The 27,807-nt window shown below is 58.6% G+C and overlaps 1 protein-coding gene across 1 annotated transcript in view; it reads left to right on the plus strand.

The window, feature by feature from the left end:
* The window catches only part of RGS12 (regulator of G protein signaling 12), a 100,118-nt gene that overhangs the window by 28,410 nt on the left and 43,901 nt on the right, over window positions 1–27,807 (plus strand). Inside the window, exons 3-4 of the mRNA XM_054581891.1 lie at window positions 2,319–2,435; window positions 24,477–24,498. Coding sequence (XP_054437866.1) covers window positions 2,319–2,435; window positions 24,477–24,498 — 139 coding nt within the window. The remainder of the gene's footprint in view (window positions 1–2,318; window positions 2,436–24,476; window positions 24,499–27,807) is intronic.

The raw sequence follows: 27,807 nt of genomic DNA on the forward strand, positions 1-27,807 counted from the left end.
ACAGTGCACCCGGCAGCGAGAGACGAGCCAGGAAATGCGAGACTGTCCTCGTTGAGGGGTGTCACTGCTGGGCTGACTCAGTTTTTTGTGGGAATTTTTTTCTGTCTGCTTGTTAGCTTTTTCTTCTATTTCCTTTAAGTTTCCAAACCTCATGGCACAGCCATGCATAGTGAGGCCCTCACCTTCCTCACTGGCCTGCCTGCCTGGCCCCATGCAGGGCCGCTGGGGGCCGCTCTGCTGCCGCCTGGCCCTGGCTCTGCAGCGACCTGGTTTTAAACTACACTGTCCTTATCACAGAGCCCTGTGTTCAGCACCCGCCACCCCGCAGCCCCACCAAAAAGGCGCATATACGTGCCAGCAAATACGGGGTTTGCACAGAGGTTCATATTTTCATATCTGGAGCCTTCTTTTGTTCCATGATGAATGAGGAACGTTTTCTGTATGGTTACCTGTGCGACAACAAGCACCTGAGTGTCCGCATGGATTGCCATGCCCTTTAGGGGGCCGGCGCCCTGTCATTGGACACTGAGGACCCCACGTTGGTTGGCTCTGTTTCGTCCTCTCAGCAAATGCTACATCTGCGGCTGGGCACTGCGCCGGGCCGCAGGGTCTGGGGTGGGAGGCAGACAGAGGCCTTGCTGCCCTTGGCAACGCACAGGCTCCTGGGGACGTGCCACAGAGGCTGGCGCATGCTCTTTCATTTTGTGAGGCTTAGGGGCCAGGGTTAAAGGAGGTCCCGGGGAGGCATCTTGGGGCGAAGGCTGCAGGTAGGGAGGGGCAGGCGGCCGGGGCCCGCAGAGCACTGTGGGGACGCCCCGGCGGGCACTGAATGGGGCCGCGGGGCAGGTGCGGGGCGCAGGCTGCGCAGGGAGGGAGGCCGTGGGGCCCGTGCGGGCCTGACCCCGACGTGCTGGCTCCTGGGCCAGGAGGGAGCTGGGCTCCTGGAAAGAGATGGTGGGGTTCCAGGCATATTTTCTAGATAGAATCGGCTCTGGGGCACATTTTTTGGAAAAGGAATTTTTTTAGACAAGTGTTTCTGGAACAAGTTGAGGGACTTGCTGGAGGGGAGCAGCATGGCGGGCAGCAAGGGGTGCAGCCCGGAGCCCGGGCGGGGCAGCAGTGGGGCTGGGCTCGGTAGCTGCCCAGCTGCCAACCGGAAGTCTGAGTTCTGGCAGGGAAGCCTGAGGGGCCTGTCACCAGGAGCTGAAACGCCCTGCGGGGCACATCTGTGTCTGAATTGGAACCCTGAGGCCCTCGCCTGAGAGTGTCTCAGAGGCCAACCAGCGGAAGGCGGGATCTGGTGACCCCCAGAGTGACAGGCAGGAGTTGAAACCCATGTTTTCTCAACCTCAGAGAGGCCGCAGGCACAGGTCACCTGCAGGTCACCGTCCCATCCCCATCCGGGGACAAGCAGACCTTCCTGTGCACCTTGATTTGTTTGAGGGAACTCAGCTGGGCACCAGCAGGTGCATTGGAGAGGCTGCCATGCAGCCGCTTTGAGACTTCACCTCCAGGTGGCTCTTGCTGGCACCTGTGTGGGGTGGCGTCACTCGGGGGTGACTAATGGCTTCCAACCTCGTGGGGGTCTGGCTCCAGCCCAGGTCCGCCGTCTGTCCCCAGAGCCTTGGCTTTTCCTCGAGGGTTCCTCACTCTCTGTCCCTCAGGCTACTTAGGGCTTCTAGTCGCTAGGAGGTCCGGTTTTCAGCTGCGGTGCTTTTTATTTTAGAGATGTCATGACTGACTTGCTGAAACTAACATCGCATTTGGAGAAGTGTCTAGCATAACAAGTAAATTAATTCTAGTTGTTTCCCAGAGAGAGAACAAGATGTTTCACTGGCCAGCCAATGCCTGCCCCCGAGTGGGTAGGGGCTGTAGACACCAGCTGCGTGTCGAGGGCTCTTTAGGATCCCAGAAACTCATAAAAGTATGTGACAGCGCGGCCCATGGAAACCAGTCATTGTCCTGCCGCACAGTGCTTTCGCAGACGTTCATACCTGCTCTTTCCTCTGCTCTTGTGACAGATCCCCTGGTGACCGTGGAGGCTGAGGCTGGCTTGTCCTCTGGGGCTCATGGTTGCAAGGGACAGAGCTCATCCCCAGAAGCACTGGGATGACTCTTTGTGGCCTGGCTCTTTTTTTGTTACTGAGGGAGCGCATGTCTGCGCGCCGTGACCCCGCCCGGGCCGGTCGTGGTCCAGTATGCCGTGTCCCACTCTGCCCTCAGTTCTTGGCGAGGTGGTGCGTCAGGCAAAGCAAAGCACCTCTCCCAAGGAGGCAGCTCAATTTACTGTTTGTTTGTTTGTTGGTTGGTTTGTTTAGGGCTCAAAATTTGGACGGGGACTTGGACTTGCTCAGACTTCTCAGCGCACCTCTGCTCGGAGATCATTCGGAAGATCCAAGAGATTTAGTGTTACCCGCTCCCTCGATGACCTTGAGGTAAGCATTTTCCTGTTTCTTCTTTTATTCTTCAGGTTTTTAGAAATGAAAAATCACTCTTACAAATACATTCAGATCTCCTTTGAATCCGCGCCCCCGCCCCTACTCCCCTCTCCCCTCCCGAGGTAACCACTAGCTTCTGGCGTGCGTCTGGGTACTTTTTGCCTGGCACATGTCCCCAGATGGTCATAGTGTTTTTATTGCAGTCTCCTTCAGGCCAGGTGCTGTGGTAAACACTTCGCACAAGCGAACTTGTCTACCCTCAAGTCTTCGAGGAAGGAAGGGCCTCTCATTACCCGCTTCATAAAGATGTGATGCTGGTGCACAGATACAGATAATATTATTTTGTATGGTTCTTTTTTCCCTCTATATTCCTTAAAAATTTAATCAACTCTGCTTTCAGAATAGTGTCAGGTTTGCAGAGCGCTTACGCAGAGAGCGCAGAGTGCCCACGTGCTCCCTGGCTCGCTGCGGCTGGCGCCCTACATTCCTGCAGAGCGCTCACTGCGAGGGGTGAGCAACATGGTGCCTTGTTATTAAGTCCCTAGTTTCCGTGAGTGCTCCGCTCCCCCCGCCGCCCCCTGGTGCTGTGCTTTCCAAAGGTTCAGACCAGCGTATCATGTCACGTAGTTGCCATGATAGTGTCGTACAGGGCGGTTTCACTGCTCCGCCTGTTTGGCCTTCCCGCCTCCCCATGAACCCTGTGCGGCCAGTGACCCTTTTGCCAGTTCATTTTATGTGTTCTCAAAGTTTACACTGCTGAAGTTGTACTCTATGGCTGATTCTACCCCTCGTATTTATTTGTTTTTTGTTTATGGATTTGAGAGAGAGACATCGATTTGTTGTTCCAGTGATTGTGATGCATTCATTGGTTGATTGTTTTGCCTGGGGATGAGCCCACAGCGTTGGCATATCAGGACGATGCTCTAACCAGCTGAGCTATCTGGCCAGAGCTGATTCTGCCCCTTTTAAACCGTAGCATGAAGTTTTCAAGGTGCACCCACGTAGCGCCAGTTCAGTGATTGGACCTGCTACGTGGCATCCCACTTGGCCGGTGCCACAGAGTCGTGTGTGCTCCCGTCGAAGGCACCCGCTGGAGAGCTGGGTCGTCTGCTCTGAGGGGCACCCGTGGCGTCCCCGTCAGATGTCCCGGAGTGCACGCGGGGGAGAGGGCGCTCCTGGTAGTAAAATTGCTGGCGACGGCCATGGCCCGATGCCCACTCCCAAGGGCCCTTCCCACTGGGGCTGTGGTCACCCACAGGGTGCGGGTCCCTGTGACCCCGCCGCAGCGCACTTGGTGTGTCAGACATGCGTTTCCCCCCATTTCAATGAAATGGCCTCTTGTTTCAATTTGTATTTCACCGATTAGTAATGAGACTGAATGTTGTCTCATGGGGTTTTCGGCTATTAGTTTTCTCCTTCTTCTATTAGTAGCTTATGTATATCCTTTTTCTGTTGGGTTGTTTTTTATAGATTATTTAGTAGTTCTTTATATGTTCTGGATATGTGTCCTCTGTCAGATAAACATTTCGAAAATATCTTCTTTGCACCTTATTTCTACCCGTGTTTAGGGTGCCTTTAGTTAAGTATATATATGTGTATATTTTAAATTGTGGTAAACTTTTACAACATGAGCCGTTGTCCAGCTTGGTGGCATCGGGCACGTTTGCCCTGCTGGGCAGCTGCCCCCACCCTCACCTCCGGGACTTCCCATCTCTCCACGCGGACGCTCTGTCCCATGAAACACTCCCCGCACCGTGCCCTGCCCCTGGCGCCCCCGAGATCGGCTCTCGATCTCTGTGAGGCTGCCTCCCCTCGGCCCTCACATAAGCGGAGTCGCACAACACACATCTTTCTGTGATGAGCCATTTGCCTCCGGCGCGCCGCCCATGAGGTCTGCCTGTGGTGCAGTGGGGCCAGGGACCCCGTCCGAGGCGGAGCAGGGCGGCACACCACTGTGCGGAGCCACGCTGCCTGCCTGTCCATCCTGCCCATCTGTCCCACCCTTGGCTGCTGCGAACGTGGGGGTACGAATACCTGTTGGAGTTTATTTATATTTAAGAAGTTAACTTTAAATAAGATAATTTATTATAGATGCAGTAATTGGTTGTTTTTTAAAACTGTAAGTGAGTGTGTTTTGATGTGAAACTGGGAGTGTGGGCCATCAGAGCCTGTTGCTGTGCGGCTGAGGGGAGGCGTGCGGAGCGTGTGTGGCGGCTGCGGGCAGGGCAACGTGGGGGCATGTGGTGGCTGCAGACAGGAGCCGGCCACCGGCCCGCGTGCTCGCGGGCTGCTCGAGGGCTTTCCAGGCCGGTGCACTGTGCTTGGCTACACTGCGGGCAGAACAGGCTCGCATGGTGCTCATGCTCAGCCCATGCCGATGGGCCCTCGGTGCTATTGTGGTCCGTGCTGGAAGGTGGGTCTCAGCCAAGCTTGTGTTCTCGGCTGAGGGTTTTGCCAAGTGTTGTGTATCTACTTCCCTGGGAGAAGGGTCTCTGAGACTGCGAGGTGAAGAAGCTCGTGGCTGATGGCCTGCCATGTGGTGATGGCGTGTGGGCTGACACCCGCCTCTCCCACGACGTGTGGATCTGGCTCCAGCCCTCCGTGGCTGCGTCGTTGCTGCTGTCGGGCGGTTGGCCAGGGGAAGCCGGGCGCCCGTGGCTTTTCTCCCGATGTTGCTGTGGGCCCAACATGGAGACGGGCCCGACGCAGGGAAGGTCTCAGTATTCAGAGGCCATGCCCGGCTGGAGCGCCCACGGCCTCCCCACTCACTGAGCTTCTTTGGTCACAACAGTCCATTACTGACGTGGGATTCGATGTTTGCTAATTTTTTGCCTAAAGATTTCAAAACGTTGAAGTACAAATGGCTTTCTTCGACCCCATCATCACAAGGCCCTTTCTAAGGGAGGTCAGCCTGCGGAGCCCGGCGTCTGACTCCCGAGCCCTTGGGCCCGTGTTCCCAGCATTCCCCCATGTGCGGTCCCCGCAGGGGCACAGGCTTTGTCCTCTCGCCCTTAATTGGTGCTTAATCAGCCAGGGCCGCTGAGCGCCTCTCTGTGTGCACTGCGGCCTGCCTGGCCGTCCCCTTGACCAGCACTCACGTTGGCTCCTCTGCACATGTCCAGTTTCCAGTCCACTCCCTGGGTCCCCTGTGGGCACCAGTGTCTTACATTGGGTGACCTGGAGGCGGGCCCAGATGGGGAGCCATTTAAACACTGGGATGAGGCGGAAGGCCCAGCAAGGAGCCACGTCGTTGACGCTGCAGCGGCGGCCTGAGTGCTGGGAGCTGGCAGGCAGGTGTTCAGGGTGCCCGGGTGGCTAAAAGAGGCTGAGGGTGCCAGTTAATATTTTTAAAAGGTAAGGATGCATGTTGTAATCTCCAGGGTAACCTAGGATGATAAAATAATGAACATATTTCAAGTTAACAGAAGGAAAAAATAGAGTCATAAATGATACTCAGTTGGAAAGGAGGTGAGCAAGGGGGGCGCGGAGAGACGGAGGAAGGACAGAGGGAGCGCAGCTAGTGAAACGCTCGGGTTCAGTTCAGACGGGTCAGAAATTACATGGATATTGAATAAGTTAAGTATTCCAATTAAAAAAGATGGTTGGGCTTCATTAAAAATATGTTGTGCTGTTTATTACAGATACAACTAAAACTTAAAGATACAAAAAATACAAATGAAGTAATGGAAAAGGATGTGCCATGCACTGTTCATATTCATATCAATGTAGAGTTTAAGGCAAAAACGCATTTCTAACGATAAAAAGGGAGATTTCATGATTAAAGGGAGCAAGAAGTCACATTCTAAATTCTGTACGCGCTCAAGAACGTGGTCTCAGCACGCCCGACGCAGACGTGGGCGGGCGGGACGAGGCACGGATTGGCCGCACTGACAGCAGGGGTGCGGGCCCGCCCTGCTCCGAGACCGCCAGCGGCGCGTCCGACAGGGGCCCGGCGCGGACAGCAGGACGCCCGGCCTGGGCGCTGACAAAAGCCGGCCCTGTGCCGGCCCGCCAAGCAGGTCTCAGCCGGCGTGGACCACCCTCCCGCAGCCTGCCCTCTGCTGCTGGAAGGACCGCGGACACTGGCGGCAGAGGCCGCACGCCGGCCTGGCAGTGGGCCCCTGCCAAGTGACCCGGGGTCCCAGGGAAAGTCTCTGTGGAACGTTTGGGATGGCAGTGAAAACACACACGCACCTCAACCTGTGGGGCGAGGCCAGACGGCGCGTCCAGGAGCGCGGAGGGCCTTGCAGCGCCTGGGTGCGGAGCGCAGGTCGCGCAGCGCCACCGCGGGCTGGCGGAGAGCTGGGCGCCGGTAAGGGCAAGAGCAGACGCTAACGAAATGGAGACCAGCAAACTAAACCAGCAGAAGGGCGGGCCGAGGGCATCGCTTCCCAGCTCGTTTCAGGAGGCAGGTGTTGGGGTGGAGAAGGGTGACAGGCTGCTCCTGGTGGCCCGGCATGAGGCCCCGAACCCACGCAGGTGCGAACGGGCTGAGCCCTGCAGTTCATGGTTATTCCAAGGGCATCCCTGCTTCTGTGGTGCTTGAGAATCAGTGTGATCAACCACGTCCAGAGTCAAGGAGAAAACTCGTGTCATCTCAGCAGAAGCAGGGAAGGCCTATGGTTGAATTTAGTATCCATTCGTGGTTATAGAAACCACGGAACTTAAAACAGGAATTAAAGGGAATTCTCTTACTCTGATAACAGAATATAAAGCCCCTAGAGCGGGCACCGTCCTTATGCTTGCCCTCTGGGACCCGGAGCGGGAGAAGGGTGTCTGCTTGGCCATTTCTACTTTAACTTCTCCTGTGAGTCCTCATCAGTGTGCCACCAACGGTAAAAACAGTAGAAGTTAAAAAGCTTGCGAAGAAAAATTACAATGTTACTATTCTCACATGATATGATTGTAACAGAAAATCTATGAGAATTTATAGATTAATTGTTAAAATTAATGAGTTTAGCAAGTTTGCTGGTTAGGCAGTCAGTACACAAACATTAGTTTTGGATACAGTTAGAAAATGACCTACAGAGTCAATGCAATTTTAATCAAAGTCCCAACAGGTATTTTGTGGAACTCAAGAAGATGATTCTAAAATGGCCATGGACATGCCAAGGGCCAAGAGTAGCCAGGATGTTCTTGAAGAAGAATAATGTAGGAAAACTTCCTCTATCAGCTCTCAGAACTTACAAAGTTGAAGAGCAATTTAAGACTGGAGATGCCTGCTCAGGACAAACAGACAGTGGAGTAGGCGAGCACTTGAGCTGTGTGACCTGAGGAGGGATGAGTTTGATTTCTGTCGGTGGTGCTGGGATAAGTAGAGAAAAAAAACAAAGACAGAAAGAAACGGGTTTCCTCGCACCACGCGAGCATGAGGGAGCCCGGCCGCACCGCCACAGCTCTCGCCGCCGGACAGGAGCATCCCAGGGGGACCATGAGACACCCTTCGTGGCGTTGGGAGGGAGACGCCTCGAGGCAGACACAGGAAGCACGAACCACACAGGCAGAGATTGCGACCGTGACCCAGGGAATCTCGGGACCTGCGTTGTACAAACCCACCCTCACCAGTGGGGGAGGGGACCAGGCCTCCACACGGTGGGGACCGCAAAGGCCCCCTTGTCCCGAGAGCGCCTCCAGGAGCGGAGTGGGCCAAAGAGTCTAGTGGGCATTGGACAAAAGCCACATGTGACGAGGTTTCCAGTTACTGGGGATGCAGTTGCAGCCACAGTGAGGCATGTACACCAGAGTGGCCGGAGTGACAAGAGACAGACGGTGTCCCCTGTTGGTGTGGACATGAAGCTGCGCAGACGCTGATCAGCCCCAGGGAGCGTGTCTGATGGCCTCAGCTGCGTGTGAAGACGAAGTGCCCTGTGGCTTGGCACCTCCCCACTGGAGGTACAGCAGTGACCCCAGAGCCACGGGACTGTCATCACTTCTGCTTCACAGAGCAGGAAACAGGCTCGGTGCCAGGGCCAGGGGTTAAGGAGCTTGTTCAAGCCTGTGGCGCCGTTCCCGGCAGGCTGGCTTCAGAGCTGAGTGCTCCCGGGCTCCCTGGCCTCATCGGCTGCCTCTGCTGGGACATGGTGCTCCAGGTGGCCCCAGTCTGTGCCTCTGACCTTCCAGCTGTCTGTTGGTCCCACACTGTCCCCGGGCACACCCTGTGCCCTGGGAATCACTCTCTAGGTGGGAGACACAACCAGACAGGTGCCTCAACAGGAAGGCATCAGGCGGGTGGCCTCCTCGGGCAGGGCGACGGTGGTGGGGAGCTGGGCCAGGCGTGTGGGGGAGGGATGGGGCTCCCTCGCATGCCGCATCTGGTGGCTGCCGGGGGAAAGAATGTTCACACCAAGCCCTCAGTACTAAGAGGGGGCCAGCCATATGAAGGTCCTGGGACAGGGGACAGCCAATGTGTCAGCGAGAGAAGAGGGAGATCAGGCCGAGGCCTAGGATTTTCTCTGAAGTGGGACAGAAGCCTGCGGGAGCCCAGTGAGGGAGCGACTCTCCGAGTGCAGCGCCTGGCTCGGCCGGCCCGTGAGGAGAGCAGAGGCGTCCCTCCCCCGGGGGTCACGCGTGTGTTTGGAAGGCCCCTCTGGCAGCATGTGGAGGCTGGCGGGGACTGCGGGATTCACCAGGAGGGCAGTGCAAGGAGCTGGGGGGTAGGCAGACAGCCCCCTTCCCAAGTAGAGCTCTCAAGTTTCCAAGACCAGGAGGGGCCACCGTGCTTTGGACCAGAGAATGGGGGAGGGGGCTGCTGGCCAACAACGCCGAGGCTGGGGCCAGAGTCTGGCGAGTAGTTTCATCGGCACGTGGCTGCGCCGGTGGCGCAGCCGTTTCCACACTAAGGGCCGAGCTGAGTGGTGGAGACAGTGCAGTGCCTGCACAGCGGCGGTGCCCCGTGTGGCCACGGGGGCAGGGCTGCTCCCGGGGCCAGCGCCGATTGGGAGGCAGGGCCTGGGAGGAGAGGACCCAGCCCTGCTCTGGACTGTTCTCTAGACTGTGGGCGGGGTCCTCCACTCCCTTCCTGTGGCCTGAGACCCCACCCTTTCCCCCCGAAGACCTGCTGGCACATGCCGTGCCCGCCTGTCCCGCTGCCCCGGACTTCTTCCCTGGCTGGCCGTAGCCTGAGCCCCAGAGCCGACGCATTGGAAGCTCCCCCCTTATCCCAGCCGTGGACGGCTTCTTCTGCCTCTCACGGCCCTTCCTCTGCATGGCCGGTGAGAGCACGTGTGGAGGAAGGCCACTGCTTTCTGCCCCTTGAACTGGGCCTGGGGCACCCCATGTGGATGGCCCAACTGGCAGTGCTGGTCCTGGGCAGCAGGGGGCGCCAAGGCCCAGAATGTGTCCAGACTTTTACTTTGGCGAGGGGGGGGGGGCGGGCAGGGCCATAGCTTCTGAGGTGGCTTCCTCTCTGGCACAGGTCCTCTGTGAGCTGCTCTGTTTGGAACTGCCCTCACGCTTGCTGCCAGAGAGCAGAGAGGGTGCAATTGCCTTCTTTGGTCACTTTCCCTTCTTTAGCCACTTGGCCGGTTTGGTGCATTCCTCCCAGCGGCTGGCTCACCTCTGGGGATCCTGGGGATGCAGTGTTCACACAAGTCAGGATGCAATCTACACGGGCTTTTGTGGGTTTTTTTTAGGAGAATCTAACTTCAAGATTTTTGCTTGTACTCGTCTATTCTTTGAACCATTTACATAGGAAGTTATCTTCATTCTCTTTAAGACCCTGTTCACTTGGGGCACATACTAGGATTTCCCAGTGAGTATTCATTGAATGCCTACTATGTGCCAGGTGTTCTTCTGGCTCAGGGACAGCAGGGAACAAACCAGTAGCGGCACCTGCCCCGTGGAGCTGCCCCCGCCTGTCATCGACACCGAGCAGATGCACATGCCACAAGTGCGCATGTGAGGGTGGGGCCGGGCAGGGAGCCTCATGGGTCAGCTTTTATAAGGGTCGCTCTGGCTGCTGAGCCTCGAGGGGACAGTGGGGGTGCTGGGGAGGAAGGTGGGCGTTAGGAGTAGGGGCCATGCGGCGGTCAACCGGTCAGACGCCGTACCTGAGACCAGGGACGGAGCCGAGCCGGGGGAGCCTTGAGGGTCCCCACCCACAGGCACACAGTGGAGGCCTGGCCGCAGAAGGCACGGGGCAGACCCTGAGCCCCCCCGCCCCGCACCCCTGTCAGCGCTGCGGGCCCTCTGCTGCTGCCTTTCATCCTTGGCAAGCCCCGCAGCGCCTCCCGTGGGGAATCTCAGGCCCCCCGGCGTGGGGGCGGCCTGACCTTTGTGGGAGGGTTGAGGGGCTGCAGAGCTGAGGCGGCCTCATCTGAGGCGGTCCCTGCTTTCTACGCTCAGCTCCCTTCTGTCACAGTGAATCCTTAGTAGCCTGTGTGTCTGCCTCCTGCTCCCAGCTGTGCCCCAGCTGTGCCCCAGCTGTGCCCGGGACTGGGTGGAGGGCTCGGGAGGCCCTGGCAGCCCCGGGGCCTTCAGGAGGACGTTTCCCCTGGCTTCCGAGACTGGCTCGGGGCTGGGGGCAGTGAGTAGGGACTGCTGCGAGGGGACCCGGAGCACAGGAGGAGCTCTCGGGCAGGCCCCTTCCCGGGACTCTCTGGCTGTCCCCTCCAACTCTGCAACTGAGGGGAGGCTCCTCGGAAACCAGTGAGGAAGGTGACTGGGTCACAGTGTCACGGGGGCGTCCGCCCGTCCCTGAGAATCCCATGGTTCTTCCTAGAGCCCTCTGCTGTGTTTTCTCTGAGAGCATGCTCCTGCGTGTGCATGTGGGTGCACGCGGGTGTGTATGCTGAGGGTGGACTTGGGCGGGGGAGCAGGCGGTCTGGGGGCAGGAGGGAGGGAGCAGCGGCCCCCATGTGCTGCTGGGCCTGGCCAGGCCTACAGGCGGCACCACATGGCGCTCCGGTTGCAGCCCCTCACTCCCCTGTGCCACTGCCTGGGGAGGTAATGGGCTCACAGGTGGCATGGTTCAGTGCCCTGGGGCCTGGCTTGCAAGCAGCAGCCCCGCTTCCTTCACGCTGCCCGATGGTCAGGTTTGATTCTGATGAACCAATCCTGGTGCTCTGATCTGGTGACAGGGGCCGAGGGTGGGCCGTAGGTGGGCCGTGGGACTTTACGGTGACTTGGAAGGGACCAGGCTTTCCTTTTCCATGGCTTGTTTCATGGCTGCCACTTCCAGGGAGAAGCAGCTACACAGATGGGGAGTCCTGCCCGAGTCCTCCGGGCGGGCTGGCGGCTGCCGCTCCCAGCCCTGTTCCCACCCATGGGCCCCTGGGCTTTCCTGCAGCCTCCCCTCACCCGCCGGTCCGGCCACCTCCCTCGCGCTGACCTCCTCCTCCTCTACCACCTCCTCTTCCTCCTTGTTTTCCTCCTTCTCGTCCTCTTTTTCCTCTGTGCCTACCCTCCTGCCCTCCTGCCCCCCGCGGCGCGGGGCTGATGGGGGCCTTCCCCAGGGCTGCCTTTCTCCTGCTTTTTCTGGGTGCATGTCTCTCGAGAAAAGCTGTCCGGGGAAGCCTGAGCCAAGGCTGTTTCTGTCTGCAGTGTTTTCGGGCAGGTGTGTGCTCCTGCGGCCAGCAGAGCCGTGGACCTGACTCTGTCCCTGAGGGCCCATGTGGGGATGCTTGGGGGCCTCCCAGGGTGAGCCAAAGGGAGGGCAGGCTCAGCGCTCACTCAGCGGGCGGCCCGACCCCCAGCTGGAGGGACGGCCATCACCCCAGCCCCCTGGCCACGTCATGGGTGCCGCATGTGCAACCCCAGACACGGCACTCCCTGAGGCCTGCCGCTTTTAGGAGCCTGGCAGGTCCCTGGTGCCCATCCCGACGAGACCCCGGTGCCCACCGCTGTTAGTTGGCACGGCCCGAGCGGTGAGCCCGGAGTGACTCCTAGTTTCCAGAACTGGTTTCTTTGCCGCTTCCTTTTTGAAACCAGGATCTGTTTTGGTTCCCTCACTTTCAGGTTGTGTCAGATGTTGGGAGGCAGACAAAGCTGATCATGGGTAGTGGTCGCAGGGCAGGTTTAGGGCGACACAGATTCCTCGGGCTGCCGTCACGCATACTCGTGCATGTGGAGGCTAATAATAGAACCAGCGGCCGTAATTAAGGTTGCGAATTGCTCTGTGCTGCTGGTTCTCTGCAGTTTCCCTGCAGCTGTTGCACCGACTGAGAAATTACCCCTATCAGCTGCACTTTCATTCTTCTGATTTGGTAGAGGAAATACTTTAAAAATGATCTCACAGCGTGATTTATGTAAATGGCCTTTTTTTTTTTTTTGCATGAGACAATCCAGAGTCTGAGTCCCTGGCCAGCCACAGCTTCCAGCAGTGTCCTGTTGCCATGGGTTACGAAGGGAGCAGGATGGAACTTCATTTGAAATGTCTTTAAACTTTCCTGACGCGCACAGACATGCTGTGGTGTCAATTTTAGATCTGCGTGTCTGCTGAGCTTCGGAAGTTTTCTTGTCTTAAGATGGATTTGGGAAAAGGGTTGTCAAAGGAAACGCACATTTTAAATGATCAGCAGGTAAGTTATTCCAGCTGTTTCTTGTCATTTAAACAGGATTGTTGTAAGAAAACTTGGCATCTTGATTACTGTTTATTTTCAGCCTGTTTAGTGAATGGTAGCTTTTAGGTGTAAACTTCGCAAACGCCTTGCTTGTGTCCAAGGCTTGAAGTGAGTCCTGCGGAGGTAAATACCTTTCTCGGGGCCCCGGGCCAGCACCCGGAGCTCGGCTGGGGGGCGGGCCGGTCTGGCTGTGGCTCCCGGGCCCCCGGGCCCCTGGGATGCGCTGCCGGCGCTCTTAGCCGGCGGTAGGGAAGCGCCTGTGTCTGCCTTGTCCTCACAGCAGCGATGCCGACAGATTGTAAGGACAAGAGAATTAATTTGCTGAAATAAATTTCAATTTGGTAATTGTATTAAGATGTATTATACTCTTAATTACTGTTATCTGTCTTACATTTTTTAGATGTGATGGATTGTTTCATATACATACGTAGAGAATTATTGGCAATCATATTTAATGATTGATTATTTGAGCTTATAAAGTTGAACTTGCTGTAAATATTTTTAAAGGTTTGCAATTAAATAAAAAGAATAATTTTTTATTTTCCTCTTGTGACTGTGCTATGTTGATGTAAAGGTAAAAATAAATTGAAATTCTTTACAGAAGATTGTCACTAATCACAGGGTATCAGTTTTAAATATATTTTCTAAGACTTGCTTTATCATCACATGTTTTCCTAATATCTAATTAAAACCTTCTGTAGAGTAAGACTGAGGAGACCAGACCGGTTCAGGTGCGGCAGGCGTGGAGGTCGGGCACAGGACAATGAATGGCACCTGCCTTTTAAATGGAACGCAGAAATAGGGCCACTGGACAGGTCAAAAATTACATGGATGAAATGTGTGCAGATTTCATTATGTTTGAAAATATTTTTGCGCGTGCGTTGGAATCCCCGGCACTGACCGAGCTGAGTCCTGGGGCGCCTTGCTGCTCGAGCCCCTCGGTGCAGGGAGCTGGGCAGCCTTCGTATCTGCTCCACGTCCTCGGGGAAGAGACGGCTTCCGACAAGCGATGTCCTTAATGGGCCAGTTAACCAGTTACTGCTACCTCCAGGGAGACTGCGTTTTCTTTTTCCATAGTATATTAAGGCAAGTTGTAGAAAATGTTGGCTTTTAAAAAAAAAAGATTTTATTTATTTATTTTTAGAGAGGGGGAAGGGAGGGAGAAAGAGAAGGAGAGAAACATCCATGTGTGGTTGCCTCTTGCACGCCCCCAACTGGGGACCTGGCCTGCAACCCAGGCACGTGCCCTGACTGGGAGTTGAACCGGCGACCCTTTGGTTCGCAGGCTGGCGCTCAGTCCACTGAGGCACAGGAGCCAGGGCTAGAAAATGTCGACTTTTATTCTGAGTTAAAAAAAAAAAAAGCCACTAAAATCTATCTGTACTAGACTACAGTATGATTAGGGTTACTTTTGAAAAGTTTGCAAATGCTCACTCTGGCAGATGAGCTGTTCATGTGAGTGTGCGAACATAGCCTGGTTGTGTGGCTGCCCTTTAAGCAACAAAAACCAAGCGGCGCCCTCCTCAGGGAGCGGCGCGGTGGGCAGTGGGGGTTGGTGCTGCAGCGCCGGGCCCCAGGTCAGTGCAGGCCGGCCCCGCACAGGTGATAGGCCACGTGGGCAGGGGGTACAGCTGGAGGGACCGTGTGGGAGGGCTGCTCTTCTCTGAGCCTCAGCTCGTTCATCTTTAAAATGGGGGGACACGGAGTTCTGGGCTCCCATCCAGAGGGGGTATGCACAGTGAAAGCCGGGCTTCGTGACAGGGCTTTTAAAAGGCTGCGTTCCTTGTAAATGGCTTTCATGGTGAAGTGGAGACCTCGTAAACCTTTACAGGCACGGCTTCCCATAAGCATCTCAGGAGCACCCGGGAGGGCCGCGGGCCGCTGACCCGGGAAGGCCGTGGGGCGCTCACTGGCTGAAGGAACAGATCAGCCTCCGCCACGTGAGGAGTGAGATGTCACCTAAGAAGGCTGGAGGGTGCGTGCTCCGTGGCCAGGGCAGAGCTGCCCACCACCTTTAAACCACGTCCCAATGGGGCGGCACCGTCTCCTGGGTGAGGGAGCACGAAAACCCACAGCCTGAAAGAAATAGGGACTGTCACAGAGGAGGGCTTTCAGGAGCTCCCTGCACCCGCCCCGACCTTGGACGGCCCGCAGCTCCCGCGCGGGGTCCGCTGGGGCCTCACCCGGGTGGGGCGCTGCGGTGTGCAAGGCGGCCCCTGTGCCTGTGCTGTGGCCTGGAAGGGGCAGCCGCCTGGGAGGTCTGGGACAGCATTCTCCGGGTGGGGCCGGGGGCTTCCTGAGCCAGAAGGCAGGGCGGGAGCGGCGCGGTGACGCCGCGGTGATGGCAGCATCCCCTCAGGGCCCATGGCACCGCCGACCTGCCTCCTCGCCCTGCACCCTCTGCCTCCCTGTGCTGCTGTCCACGCGTGACCACCACCCTCTGTGCTTGCAGCACCCTGCGGCCCCCTCAGTGCTGGCCTCAGGCGGCTGGGGCTGTGCAGGGCTGTCACCGCGGTGGCCTGTCCTTCCTTCCTAGGCCTGCAGGATGGGCTTTGCTGTGCACCTGCTTGGTGGGGGCTCGCCTCTCCGTGGTCTGGGGTGCGTCGGAGGCCGCAGGTTTGCTTTGACTTCTGTCTGGCCCGGCGGGTGCCTTGGGCCTGCCAGGGTCTGAGGGAGGGGCAGTCCCAGAGACAAGGGCTCCCACCTCTGGGTGCACTGGGCTCTGTGTGGGCCTGAAAGCACAGGAGTCGGATGTGGTTTTCCCAGCAGCACAGAGCCCTGAGCCCCACGAGGAGTGGCAGTGGGCCCGTGGTCCTGGCTTGGGCGCAGAGGCCGCGGGAGGCCGGGCCGCTGGCAAAGGGGGAGGCTCCCAGCGCGCCCTCGGTGACAAGGGAGCACCACGAGGCCAGGGGGGTCAGCGCGGCCTGTGGCACAGGAGGGCGCCCCCCCATGCCGCATGAGAGAGCCAGGTCTTCTGTCCCATGTCACCACCTGGGACACCCTGCTCCTCTCCCAGGTCTCAGGAGGCCTCTGCTCTGCAGGCGTGGCGCGGCCTGGGCCCCGGTGGGGAGGGCAGCAGCGGGCACAGGAGACCGTGGGCTGGGCTGCTGGCAGCCGTGGGAGGTGAGGCACGTGTCAGGCGTGCCCTTCTGTGGGCCGATGTGTCGGACGCACCTCCGCCTGCTTGTCGCGGAGCCTGTCAGGGATGAGCTCACGGCTGGCACTGGGCTCTTTGGCATTTGATGTTCCTTCCTCGCTTAGATGGACCGACTTGTGCCCATTGCTCTTCTTCTCCTGGGTAGCTGCCCCCACCTCCTCGCAGTCCTGGCCGGTCAGACCCTCAGCCGTACTTGCCGCCCCTCTCTGGCCCCTAAAGCTGGGTGAGGGGGGCCTTGCGCCTGGTGAGGGTGCCGCGTTTTCCCGACTCGGGCGGTCAGCTCTTTCCTCGCTTTTCAGCGCTCAGTCCTATGGTCCCTGTGTCTGAGGAGATGCTTCTCCAGCTTCTGCTTTCCCAGCTTTCCTTTTTGCATTAAGAAGCAGTCACCTTGAATGACAGCCTTCCTTCCAGGCTCCCTGCGCAGTGCTCAGCTCAGTTCTGCCTTCTCCCACTCCCAGGCCCTGTAGGACGCCTGCGTCCCTGCCCCGCCCCCTGTCCCAGTCCCCAGCGACTGTGTGAGCCGGGAGGCTCTCACCCCAGCAAGTGCAGGGCTCGCCCTCCTCGGACCCCTCGCCTGCGGCCCTCCTGCTTCTCCCGGCTCCAGGTCCTTCTACCCTGTCCCGTAGAGACTGTCCCCTGACTTGCCCTGCAGCACGGCTCCATGGACCCCCCCACTCCAGACCCACAACACATCCACTCCTACCTCCCTGGCCGTGCAGGAGGCACGGCGGCTGGAGTATCCATGTGGGACTTGGACTCCCCCATACCCCTGATCTGCTTGCCCCTCAGACTCCCCTGCCCTTATCTCAGGCCACCGTTGAGTCCTCCACTTCAGCAGGCTCTCCGCACCTGTCCCTCCTGTTACACTGCCCCCGCCCTGAGCCCTGGGCTGCCAGCTCTTTCCTGCATAGCCCAAGGGACACCTGCCACACCTCCTCTGCCCTGGAGGTACCCTGGAGGTGCCCTGGCTGTCTCCTGGAGGCGGGGACTGATCATTCTGGATCCACTTTCATCCCAGGCCCCAGGGCCCGAGGGCCCCAGGGCTCCAGGGCCCCAGGGCTGGGGCCGAGCCGTAGAGCATCGGGATGCCATCTTGGCTGGATCTCCAGAACCTGCACCCACAGCTGCTTGCGTCCAGGCACTGGGTGGCGGGAACAGCTGGGGTCAGCAGGAGCTGGCCTGGGGAGGACGCAGGGCCCCCGCTGAGGTTGATGCTGTGGTTGGAGGGTCCTGGCTGTCAGGAGAAAGCGTTGTCCTGGGTTGGGCTTCAAGCTCAGGTGAGAGGGCGCTCGGGCTCTGCTCTCCAGCCCGGAGGGGCGCCCTGTGCAGGAGCTTGGGGGAACGGTGTCTTTCTGGGGACTAGGTGCCACTTCCCTGGCCAGTGTGCACGCAGACATCACTTGGAGGAGCTCAGCACTGTCTTTCGGGATGCCAAATCCCAAATGTCATCCCACGCCAGGCTGGGCAGCTGACTTCTAGAGCACTTGGCATGGGTGGTCTTGGGTTCCACCCGGGCGTGACGGCAGCGCAGGCTGTTCCGTTCTTAGGAAGATGCTGTCACTGTGGGTTTACCCGATTCCATGTCTCCTCATTTAATTGAAGAGCAGAGGGGGGACTCTGGGGGACACACCCCTGTGCGCACACATGTGCACACGCAAACTGTACACGGAGGCACAGGCCCCCCTCGGGGCTCCAGCGCTCCTCCCCCGTCTGAGGGAAGGCCCCTGGTGCCCAACCCGCCTCCTGCTCAGGTGTCACAAATGGTGTGAGCTGTGCTGGGCCGGCTCCACCCTCCTTGCCCACATCCCTCACCCATGTCCCGCTGTCCTGTTTGTCACTGTGCAGCACGGAGCACCCCCACTGTGCTTTCATCCCCATCACCACCTCTTGGGTCACAGACATTTCTTACTGGGAACACCTAGCTCGAACCCAGCGGTAAGTGCCTCTCCCTCACCTCCTTGGCCTCTGCCTATCTTCTCCTTGGTTGCACCATCTGGGAAGAACAGCACGTGGTGTGCGCGCGCGTGCGCCCTCGCTGGTGTGAACGCGGAGAACGCTGGTGGTGGGTGAGGCGCTGTGGAGCCCGAGGGTGGGGGTGGGCCATGGAGCACAGTCCCCTGTGCCCAGGCCCCGCCCAGGCTGCGAGAGGTCACTCCTGTGTCCTGTCCCCGAGGGCCCTGGGAGCTGTCCCCTGAGGACAGCCGTCATGGCTGTGGTGGGCCTCCCTCAGGGGCCTGGTAAGGAAGGCTTCTGAGAAGGTGTGGGTGAAGCCGCAGCGCAGGTGGGCGGGCTCGCCAGGTGAGGCTGCAGCTGAGCTCGGGGCTCAGAGAAGGCTTCTCCCTGCCGAGGGGGTGGCAGGGGCTGGGTCCTTCAGCAGCGGTTCTCCGAGTCCTGGGACTGCGGCCCACGGTGGGAGTCCCGCCAGGGCCTTGCACACACGTGCTGTGTGCGCTCCCACGCACACAGCTGTGAAGCTGGGTCAAGGACAGCACAGACCTGGGATGCGCGAGACAGTTCTCCTGTCTCATCTTAGCTCGTTTTTTAATAAATGAGCACGTGCCCACTGACTTGATTTGTCAGTTCCCTGGAGGGCCGTGGCTGGTGTGAAGACCCTGGGCTCAAGGACGGGGGCGTGGCGAGCAGGCGTGGGCAGGCTGAGCGCAGGCACGCAGCCCCACCTGCGGACCGGCTGGGGCCTGGCGGCGCCCCACGCACCGGCCGTGCCTGTGGGTCTGCTGGCCCGCCAGTCCCGCCTCTTGGGTCTTCTCTGCCCCTCACGGACCTGCTTGTCAGCGTGCTGGGGCCAGCAAGGAGTTGCTTTAAAACTTAAGTGATCAAGCTTTTAAAAAGTCAAATGGGGTGCTGCCTGGTGTGACTCAGCAGACTGAGTGCCGGCCTGCAAACCAAAGGGTCGCTGGTTTCATTCCCAGCCTAGGACACAGGCCTGGGTTGCGGGCTAGGTCCCCAGTAGGGGCACGTAAGAGGCAACCACACATTAATGTTTCTCTTCCTCCCTAACCCTCCCTAAAAATAAATAAATAAGGTCTTTTTTTTTTTTTTAAGTCAAATTGGATTGTTACACTAAGGGTTTTCATCATCTGGATTATTTATCTTTCTTTCTGTATTAAAGACATTGGATACATTTGGGCAACTTAAAGGCCTTTGGTTCCTTGTTTAGGGGTCATGTGTGATTATTTAACATTTTTTATGCCCAAGGTAGGAAATGTTTTGTCAGTGCCTCAAAATTAAAAATATATATTATGGTATATTACTGTATACCAAAGTAATTTGGAAATCATGTAGTTTAATAATTGCTCTTGTCTAATGTTAGTAATAGAATCAACCTTGATAAAGACTAGATTCATCATATGCAACTCTTCATATAAATCATCTCAACATTAAGTCAAAATACAGTATCCACGGAATGTGTTGTGCTGTATTAGGGCCAAACTCCTGCCAGGAGCAAACACAAGTCGGTTCCTACCGAACTGTCAGGGGGCCACAGCCACCCCGAGGACTGGTGGCGTCCGGACTTAAATTGCGTCACTAAGACGCTTTGTAGGTCCCTTTAAAACAAGTGCACTTATGTTAGTGTGAATTCTAGCCAGGGAGGCGTATCGCAGACCTTTTGAGCCTCCTACTTACAGTATATGTTTAAATCATCAGCAGGGAAAAACGCTAACTTATTGGGACCTTTTCCCTGGCAGCTTGTTTTTGTGGCTGTACTTCTCTTGTAAGCAGAACACATGGATTTGGGGATTTGGAGGAACCCAGGACGTGCAGAAAATGAAAACAAGTAATTGTACAAATTGTCCTGGGTACCAGAATAGACACGAGGCATGTTGAGCCTTAATTCGCACAATGGTTTGTGGTGGTGTAGAGGCCTTTGGGAACGCCTAGCTTTAAGACTCACCCGGAGCTGAAGTTCGTCCTACTCGCCCTCTGTGGGGTGCCTCTGGAATTTTCTCTGGGGGTGTCTCAACCTCCGCCATTTTGGACTGCCTCTCCTATCAGCCAGGATGTGCCCAAAATGCAGACCTGGCCACCAAGAAGTCACAGTGCACCCCACGCTCCCTGCAGGGCACCTCCCGCCCTCCTCTCCCTTCCAGCCCCAGCCCTTGCTCCTTGGCTGCTCTCGTACCTGGGCCTCCCCGCTCTGCCACCGCCCGGCGTGCGCTTCCACCGCGGTACGTGTGATACAGCCGAAGGAGTAAGTGGCCTCGTGGTAATTGTGTACTGTTTGTTTGCGGATCGCGGATCAGGCAACCTGTTTCTTGCTCGTATGTGACCTTGGAGGAGCACAGTGCTTTTGTGTCTGGGCAGTATTAGCTCTGTCTCCACGGAGCTTCCTTTAGGTTAATATCTGGTCGGGATGTGAACTGTTGCCAGGCTAAGCCGTGAACAGAGGAGGTGGGAGGCCATAGACCCAGGGCTGCGTGGCAGGCTCCCGGTGGCACTGTGTCACACCGGTCTGTGCGGGGAGCAGTCCCGGCGTGAGTGGGCCTTCTGCTGAGGGTTTCTGGATGGAGCGCGCGCCTGACGGGCACGGAAGCTGGCACGATGGCACCGGCTTCTGAGACGAGGAGAAGGCCCACATTTGGGAGCCGCCGGCCCGGAGACCGGTGGCGGGGCTCCCATCTGTCTCCCCATCCAGGGGCGGGGCGGGGCGGGGCCTTCGGGGCTTTCAGCACCGGGCCTCCTGGACAGCGGACCCCAGCTTCCAGAAGGCCCTCCCCCACCCCCGTGCAGATGCTGGTCACCCGTGGCCCTTCGGTTCCATGATGGGGAGCAGCAGTGAAGGGCGCAGGTGTCGCTCGTGGGTGGTGCGTCCAAGGTTTGAACTTTGGTTCCAGCCTCATTAGTAACATCACAGGACTGGTCTGAGCTGGGTGTGTGGTCACAGACGGATGTGGAGGGCATGGGGGGCATCCATGACCTTTGGGTCCTCACTGATGCCTCCAGGCAAACCCTCAGTGCACAGAGGCCACCCGCTGACAGCTCCCCAGATGCCTAGAACTTTCCTTGGGGTTCTGGACTTGGAAAGTACTCCTTCGGCACAGCGACCCAGACTGGGGAGGGGAAGGAAGTATGCCTGCGGCTGCGGCTCGGGGGCTCGGAGCCCCTCCCGGGAAATGGCAGCCCCCGGGGCCGTGCAGCCCGGGCCCCTCTTCCCGGTGGGCCCTGGACGTCCCCGGAGGGACGGCTGCGGGCGGGGGCTCTTCCAGGGCCCCCGAGTGCTCGCCGCTTGCCCCCCTGCGCCCTGGTCTCCGTGCTGCCGTCAGAGTGACGTGTCCGGTCCACTTCCCAGTTTCAGCGTTCCCTGCTCGGCCGCCTGGTCTCTGCGGGCCGCTCTGTGGGGCGCTCGGTTTCGGGAGCCGCCCTCCTCCTCGCAAGCAGCCTGTGCCGGGAGCCCTGCGGGCCCCCGCCTTGCTTCCTCTTTTCTTCCTCGTGGCTTTTACTTCCCTGCAATTTCCTTACTACCTGGTGTTCTCTATTAGGACTCCCCAGTGTCTGGGATTCCATTGTTGCCTGCCCTGCTGGCTCTTCCCCGTGGTGGGTTTTCTCTTGGTTTTAGGGGGTTTTTGAATTGTGAGCTCACACTTGCGTGGGCTCACTTTTTGGAACTCCTGTGGGCCTCTCTTGGGCTGTTTCCTCCTCAGAAGGACGTGTGTTGTGACCGCCTGGCCTTCAGCATCTCCGAGTGGGTGGCCCACCTCTGTGGTGACCCTCAGCCCTGCCTGCCCAGCATCAGTGGCGTTTGCTGACGGCTGTCTGTCCTGTCCCCTCTCCTCTGCCCCAGGGACTCCCCATACTTCTTTGGGGCCGGCAGTATATTAAACAGCATGTTTATTCCTGTTCTGTCTTCACAGTCATTCTATAAATCTAAGGCTGTTCTAAAAATAAAGTGTACTTTTAAAAAGCACATTTCTTGAACTTTTCCTGCATCTCCGTGCTCTGCATGGAAGGCCCCACGGGCCGGAGCCGCCACAGCCCTCAGAGGCCGCGCCAAGCCCACCGCTGGCCATGTCCGCGTGCCCCCTGGGCCCCGCCCCAGCACACTTGGGGGGCGGGAGTCTGTGCAGAGATGTTTCTAGCGCCTTTTGTTTTGTCGGCCACAGCCTGAGAACTTAGTTTTAATCCTGATGTAACCTGGAGCGATCCATGCCCTTCACGTTTAGGAAGCTTACGTTTTACGATTTATTTTTCATAGATTATCATTGGCAGTTTCTGGTTTTGTGCATGCCTCGCAGATTTCCTCCTCAGAGGCTTGGAATGATTTGCCCTTGGTGTTATTTAACCTCTAACTCGGCTGCAGGTGATTTATGGTGAGGGTGGGGGAAGGACAGCCATCATACGCCTTTGTCATTCCTGGCCAGGAGACCCACCTGCTTCTGTGACGGAAGCCAGGCCTTGGTGTCGGGGCCCAAGGCCAGGCCCCGGCCGCGGGGCTGCTGTTCTGCCTGATGTCTGGCAGGATGACAAGTTGAACCCTGGACACGGAACAGGCATGTCTTTCTCTTGGAAGTTGCTGATCGGGTGCCCAGGCAGCTTTGGAGTGTTTCTGACCAGGTCTCAGGGCGGTTCAGAGCAGCAGCAGCCCTCGTCTCCCCTCACTCTTTGAGGTCGGACCCTTTCCTGGGGAGCAGGGCGGTCACTTGACTGGGCTCCCTGGTCCTGCAGGTATAAGTCCCACCAGGTGAGGGGCTGAGACCAGGTCTGTTAGGGATGGGAGAGGATCCCCGCCTTCCACGCAGGCTGGGGTCAAGGTTAGGGGCCGTGGCCCCGGGGATGGACGGTGGAGCGGGAACACACAGCCCAGCGGACTCGGGGAGCCGTGCCCCAGCTCAGACGGCTCGGGCGTGCTCTCCCCCTGCCGCAGGGGCCGTGCGGGGCCTGTCATCATCGAGGGGAAGGGGTTTTCACTGGGCACCTCTGGGCCTCCCCTGTTTGCGTTTTGGCCCTAGGGGGCTTGAACACGACCAGGATCTGGGGAGTGGGGAGGGGCACGGCGTGAGGCCTCCCGCCAAGGAGGCGCAAGCCCACTGGGTGCGCCAGCTCGTCCGGGCGCTCTTCTTGTCCCCTCCTTCTGTTGCTGAGCCTTCGGCAACGCCCTCCCCACCTCTTGCCCTCCAGGCCCACCTCCCTCTGCAGAGAGGCCTTGGGTCCAGTTCCAAGCTGGCGTCCTGGGTTCTGTGGCAAGGACTGAGCCCCAGGAGGCAGGCCTCTGCGCTGCGGAGGAGCGCCCAGGCGTCCTCTTATCTTGGGGCAGGGAGGTTTCTGCACACCTCACCCTGGCCCTGCAGGGCCAGCCTGGAGGCCCGCTGCCTTTGGGGCCTGGGCCTGCGTGCTGCTCTCCGGAGCTGCGACCTGTGCTGTGACCACGGCATCTCAACAAGCGTACAGTCTCTCTGTGCCGAGCCGCTCCCCCAGCTCCTCAGCCCGGGCGCCCTCCCCTCTCCCAGCTCCCCATGTTCTCCTGCCCCCACCTGTCCGGGTGGGAGGGCAGCCTGGCTCTGGCGGGCTTGTAGGCACCTCCCAGGTAGATCTCAGCCACCTGCCTGCCTGCCAGCCACAAGGCTGCTGTGGCCGTTGTTATTCTGAGTGGCTGTCATTCCAGAGCCTCCCTTCACAGCCTCCAGCTTCCAGTACAGGGCAGCAGGGGCCTTGTCCCTGTGCCCCTGAGCCCGCCCCCACCCCCGCTCCAGCCTTGCCCTCTCCTAGACGCCCGCCCCCCGCCCCTGGCAGCTGCTGTCTGGTGGGTGGCCTGCCCCCAGGAGCTGTGTGAGCTCTCCCGCCCAGGGTCTGCCCTGGCAAGTGGAGGCGGCGGCACGAGCGGCCTGCCACCGGGGTGGAGGTGCTGAGCAGGGTGTGACGTGTGCAGGGCAGCGCCGGCGCCCGGCCCCGCTGGCTGGCAAGCCTGCAGCCCTGGAACGAACTGTCGGCAGGTCGCCGGCCTGCCGGCCACTGCGCGTGCCCCTAGCCTGGTGCCCTTGGCTCACCGGACTGAGGTGTGGAGACGCGCTGTCCCCGAGGCTGTCACTAAGACCGTGGTGTCCACTGTGCTGGGGTTCTTTTCCAGCGAACGTGACGGGGACTTCCGCTTCGTCCTGATGCGGCCTGGCTCACCCATCGGCCTGGGCGGAGTTCAGTCAGGAAGTGGGAGCGTAACCTGACTCACCGAGGTGCTGGTTTTCCCGGGACACCTGCGCGGGAGCCAGAGCCGTCCCCAGCCTCTCCAGTGTGTTCCACAGGTGGATGTGCTGTTTCCTGACCTTTGTCATGAGGCTTAATTAACTCATGTCTCTCTCTCTTTTCTTTCAGTCTGCAACTGTATCTGACGGTGGTAAGTCACAATTTCCGATGTATATTTTTATTGTTTTTAATGAAGTTTTCAAGTTGTGAACGTTGTATTTGCCATTGACTCCCTCAGAATAGGTGTTTTCTTGGCCATTTCCGTCCGGTGGGGGAGGGTTTTCGTCGGGGCTAGTTTTGGGGAGCTCCCCGTGGCTCCCAGGTGGCCGCGGCCTGTTTTGGAGCTGTGCACCGCAGAGACATGTCACGAACCTGAATTTCAGCGTGAGGGACGCTGCGGTTGGCGAGGCGCCGGGCTGTGGCCCGTCCTGCCGCGCACCTGGGCTGGGCAAGTCAGAGCCTGCGGCCGGCGGGGAGCCGGCTAGAGCCTGATGAGGGGCGAGTCCAGAGCTCTCGCTGGGTGTGAGCAACCCCGGAAATTCGGGCGGCGCTCGCAGCTGCTCAGCCGCCCTTTCTCAGGAGGAGAGTTAGATGAACTGAGAGTTGTGGGGTTGGGAGGGGGAGGCCGATCAAAACGTCCGTCTTTAAATGATTTTGTGCATGGGAATCCTTTGAATGGGATTGATTCAGAAAGGAAATGGCCAAAGATGTCTCATTTCACTTAAAATTTCTCTGATGCAATACTTATCATTTTAGTTCAATGATTTTTTTTTAAACTCCAAGATGATTGGATGAGTTTCTTCCAAACATTCCTTGTTTCTTACAATAGCTCATAAAAGTCATTATGCTTACAGGTTTTATTCACATGACTTAAATTAATCTGTTCTTCTGTCTTTTGAGAGTTGAATTTTATAATTAATCAAAGGTGCCAGCACTTTTTCTTTTACGTGCTGGCCGTGTGTCTGATGTCCAGAAGGCCACCCTCGTTGCCTTTTACTGCCAGTTCAAGAGAAGCTGCGTGTTGCTTTATTGAAACTTTGTGTTGTCCTGCAACCTCTGGCCTCGCCCAGGCCTGAGGAAGGGCTGCTTTCCCGGGAGGGGTCGCCGGGCCCTGTTGCAGGGAAGGCGCTGCCCGCCGCGGGGATAGCCAGGCCTGGGCGGACGAGGGGCGCGCCCCGGGGCTGCAGGCGCGCTTGCCCTGGCGCACAGACCCGAGAGGTCCTGCAGCTTGTGCTCGGGGATCTCTGTTCAGTAAGAGGGCCTGTGTCACCTATCTTACGTGCAGTGAGAACCATGCCACTTAATCCGCCCTAAGCTGGGAGTGAGAATAACTTCCTTAAAAGAAACCGGACCTGTCACCAAACCCAGGATGAAAGGGAGCACTTTTATGAGGGTCTGCTCGTGCCTGTCCTTCCTGCTTGTTCTCATTTCTCTTTGCTGGTACAAGTCTCATTTCTACAGGAAACTTAGCAGTTTGAGTTTATTTAGTATGTTCAATTGAATCACACACGGTACCTTACTCGTCCCTGAAGTTTTCTTCTGTCAACAGTGGATGCAAGAACCGCAGGGAGTTTTGTTATAAGCCATTTTGTACTTTTTAAAAAGCTGGCTCACAGGTCTGATGGCCTTTCTAAGGAAGTGGTGTCCCGGCTGGTGGCCGCGGTTCCCCTCCGCAGGGGCTTCCCACCCCGCTGGCCTCCGGCTTCTCCCACGTCCGGCGGGGGCTCCCCGGTGTGGCCCTGCCCCCGGAGCCCCCGCGGCGGGGCGGGGGGCCGCTGTTGCGGGAGGCCCCGAGCCCCGGGCGCGGCACCCGGCGGGCAGCCGAGGTGTGTCCCGGGGAGCCTTCGCCGCGCCCTCACGGCTGGCCCTCCTGCCGTTTCTCCGCTGGTTCTGAGGAAGGAGAACATTCTCTCACTGGATTTGCACATAGGTTCCAGGACGCGTAGACCATGTGCTGCTGCCTTCACTGGTACAGACACTGTGGCCGACTGTGCAGGGCCGTGGAGACGCCAATACGGTGGCTGCTGAGCACAGGGCGCGGAGGGGCCCCGGCTGCTGAGGCTCATGTGCTCTCACTTCCCACCCCATCATCCCTGAGAGCCCCTCTGATTCCTGATGCTCGCTTCCCGGGGACACCTCAGTGGGACAGAGGAGACCCCATCCCGTCCACCCCCACCCCGCAGGGGACAGCAGCATGTTGAAAGGATCTGGGCAGAAACTCAGAACTTCGGGTGTTTCTGCCCGGGGGTGCTTTGTGCCGTGTTGGACAGGACAGCCAGGCTCGCCCAGCGCCAGGGCCTCCAGCAGCCCGTGTCTGTGGGGAGGGCGCCACGGCTCCCTGCAGGGACTTGGGGCCCCAGGGGAACGGGGAGGGCTCGCCATTCCGCCTCGCCCTGGCAACGAGTGAGCTGCTTCCCCCGGACACCCTGTGTCCAGTCGGCCTTGTCCATGAGGGGACAGGGGCTCATCTCATGGCTGCGCCCCATCCGATGGCCACGCTCCACCCCACGCGCTGCCCCGCGCAGCGCTGTGGCCACATCTGAGGGAGGTCGGACAATGACGCTTCTGCGGTCTCTGTCCACTCCCGGTGTTTCTTCTCTCCCACGAGGAGGCCGAGGCCACAGTAGGGGGAAGGGGTGCAGTCGTCCCGGTGGAGGGCTGGCCGGGCCGGCTGAGGCCCAGGAAGGCAGGTCCCACCACAAGGAAAGGAAGAGCATTCCGGCATTAGAGAGAGGCTTGAAAATGTTCTGACCTGCCTTGTGGAGCGAGGCTCAGAGGCGCGCAGGAGCCCTGCGCTGAAGCGGCCGCATAGGAGGGGCCGCCAGGTGGGGATGGAAGAGGCGAGACCCTCCCTTATGGACGGGACAGGGCCCCCCCCACCCCCTGATCCTGCAGCTGTATCGTAACAAAATTGGTACCTGTTTTACTTTTTCATTTTCCACTCTGTACTAAGCAGCGCTGCCAGGACTCCCCCTCTCGCCAACTCATACGGCCTCAAAGGTTGAGTGCTTGTGCCGGTTCTGGATCTGGCTTCCGAAGTGCAGAGCTTGGGGTGTCAGACACCCACATCCGCTGGCACCTGGTAGGCTGTGAGCGTGGGAAAGTCGGCTCTGGCTCCTGGCTCTGGGGCACGTCCACGCGACACCTCCACTGTGCTGCTCCATCAGCACTCCGCCTTCACTTGTCCCAGCGCGCTCTCGGCTTCCTCTCCACGCATGCTGGTCCTAGAGTCTCCGGGGGGTGGGGGGGCAGCGCGTCCTTGTCCTTGACTATGTTCGTGACCTTCCCGCAGCCCAGCGCCCAGCAGGCTGCAGCGTCTCCCTGCTCCCTTCACTGAACTGAACTCCTGCCCCGACGCAGTCTGCTCCCCACCTGGCCCCTGGCCCGGCACCCCTCTGCCTGCTCAGGGCTGCCACGGGGCTGGGTTAGCGTCTCCTCGTGCCCCACCGGCACTGTCCCT

Source organism: Pteronotus mesoamericanus, unplaced genomic scaffold (assembly GCF_021234165.1).
Source record: "Pteronotus mesoamericanus isolate MK-2021 breed Mesoamerican mustached bat unplaced genomic scaffold, CSHL_Meso_final contig_68, whole genome shotgun sequence".
NCBI lineage: Eukaryota > Metazoa > Chordata > Mammalia > Chiroptera > Mormoopidae > Pteronotus > Pteronotus mesoamericanus.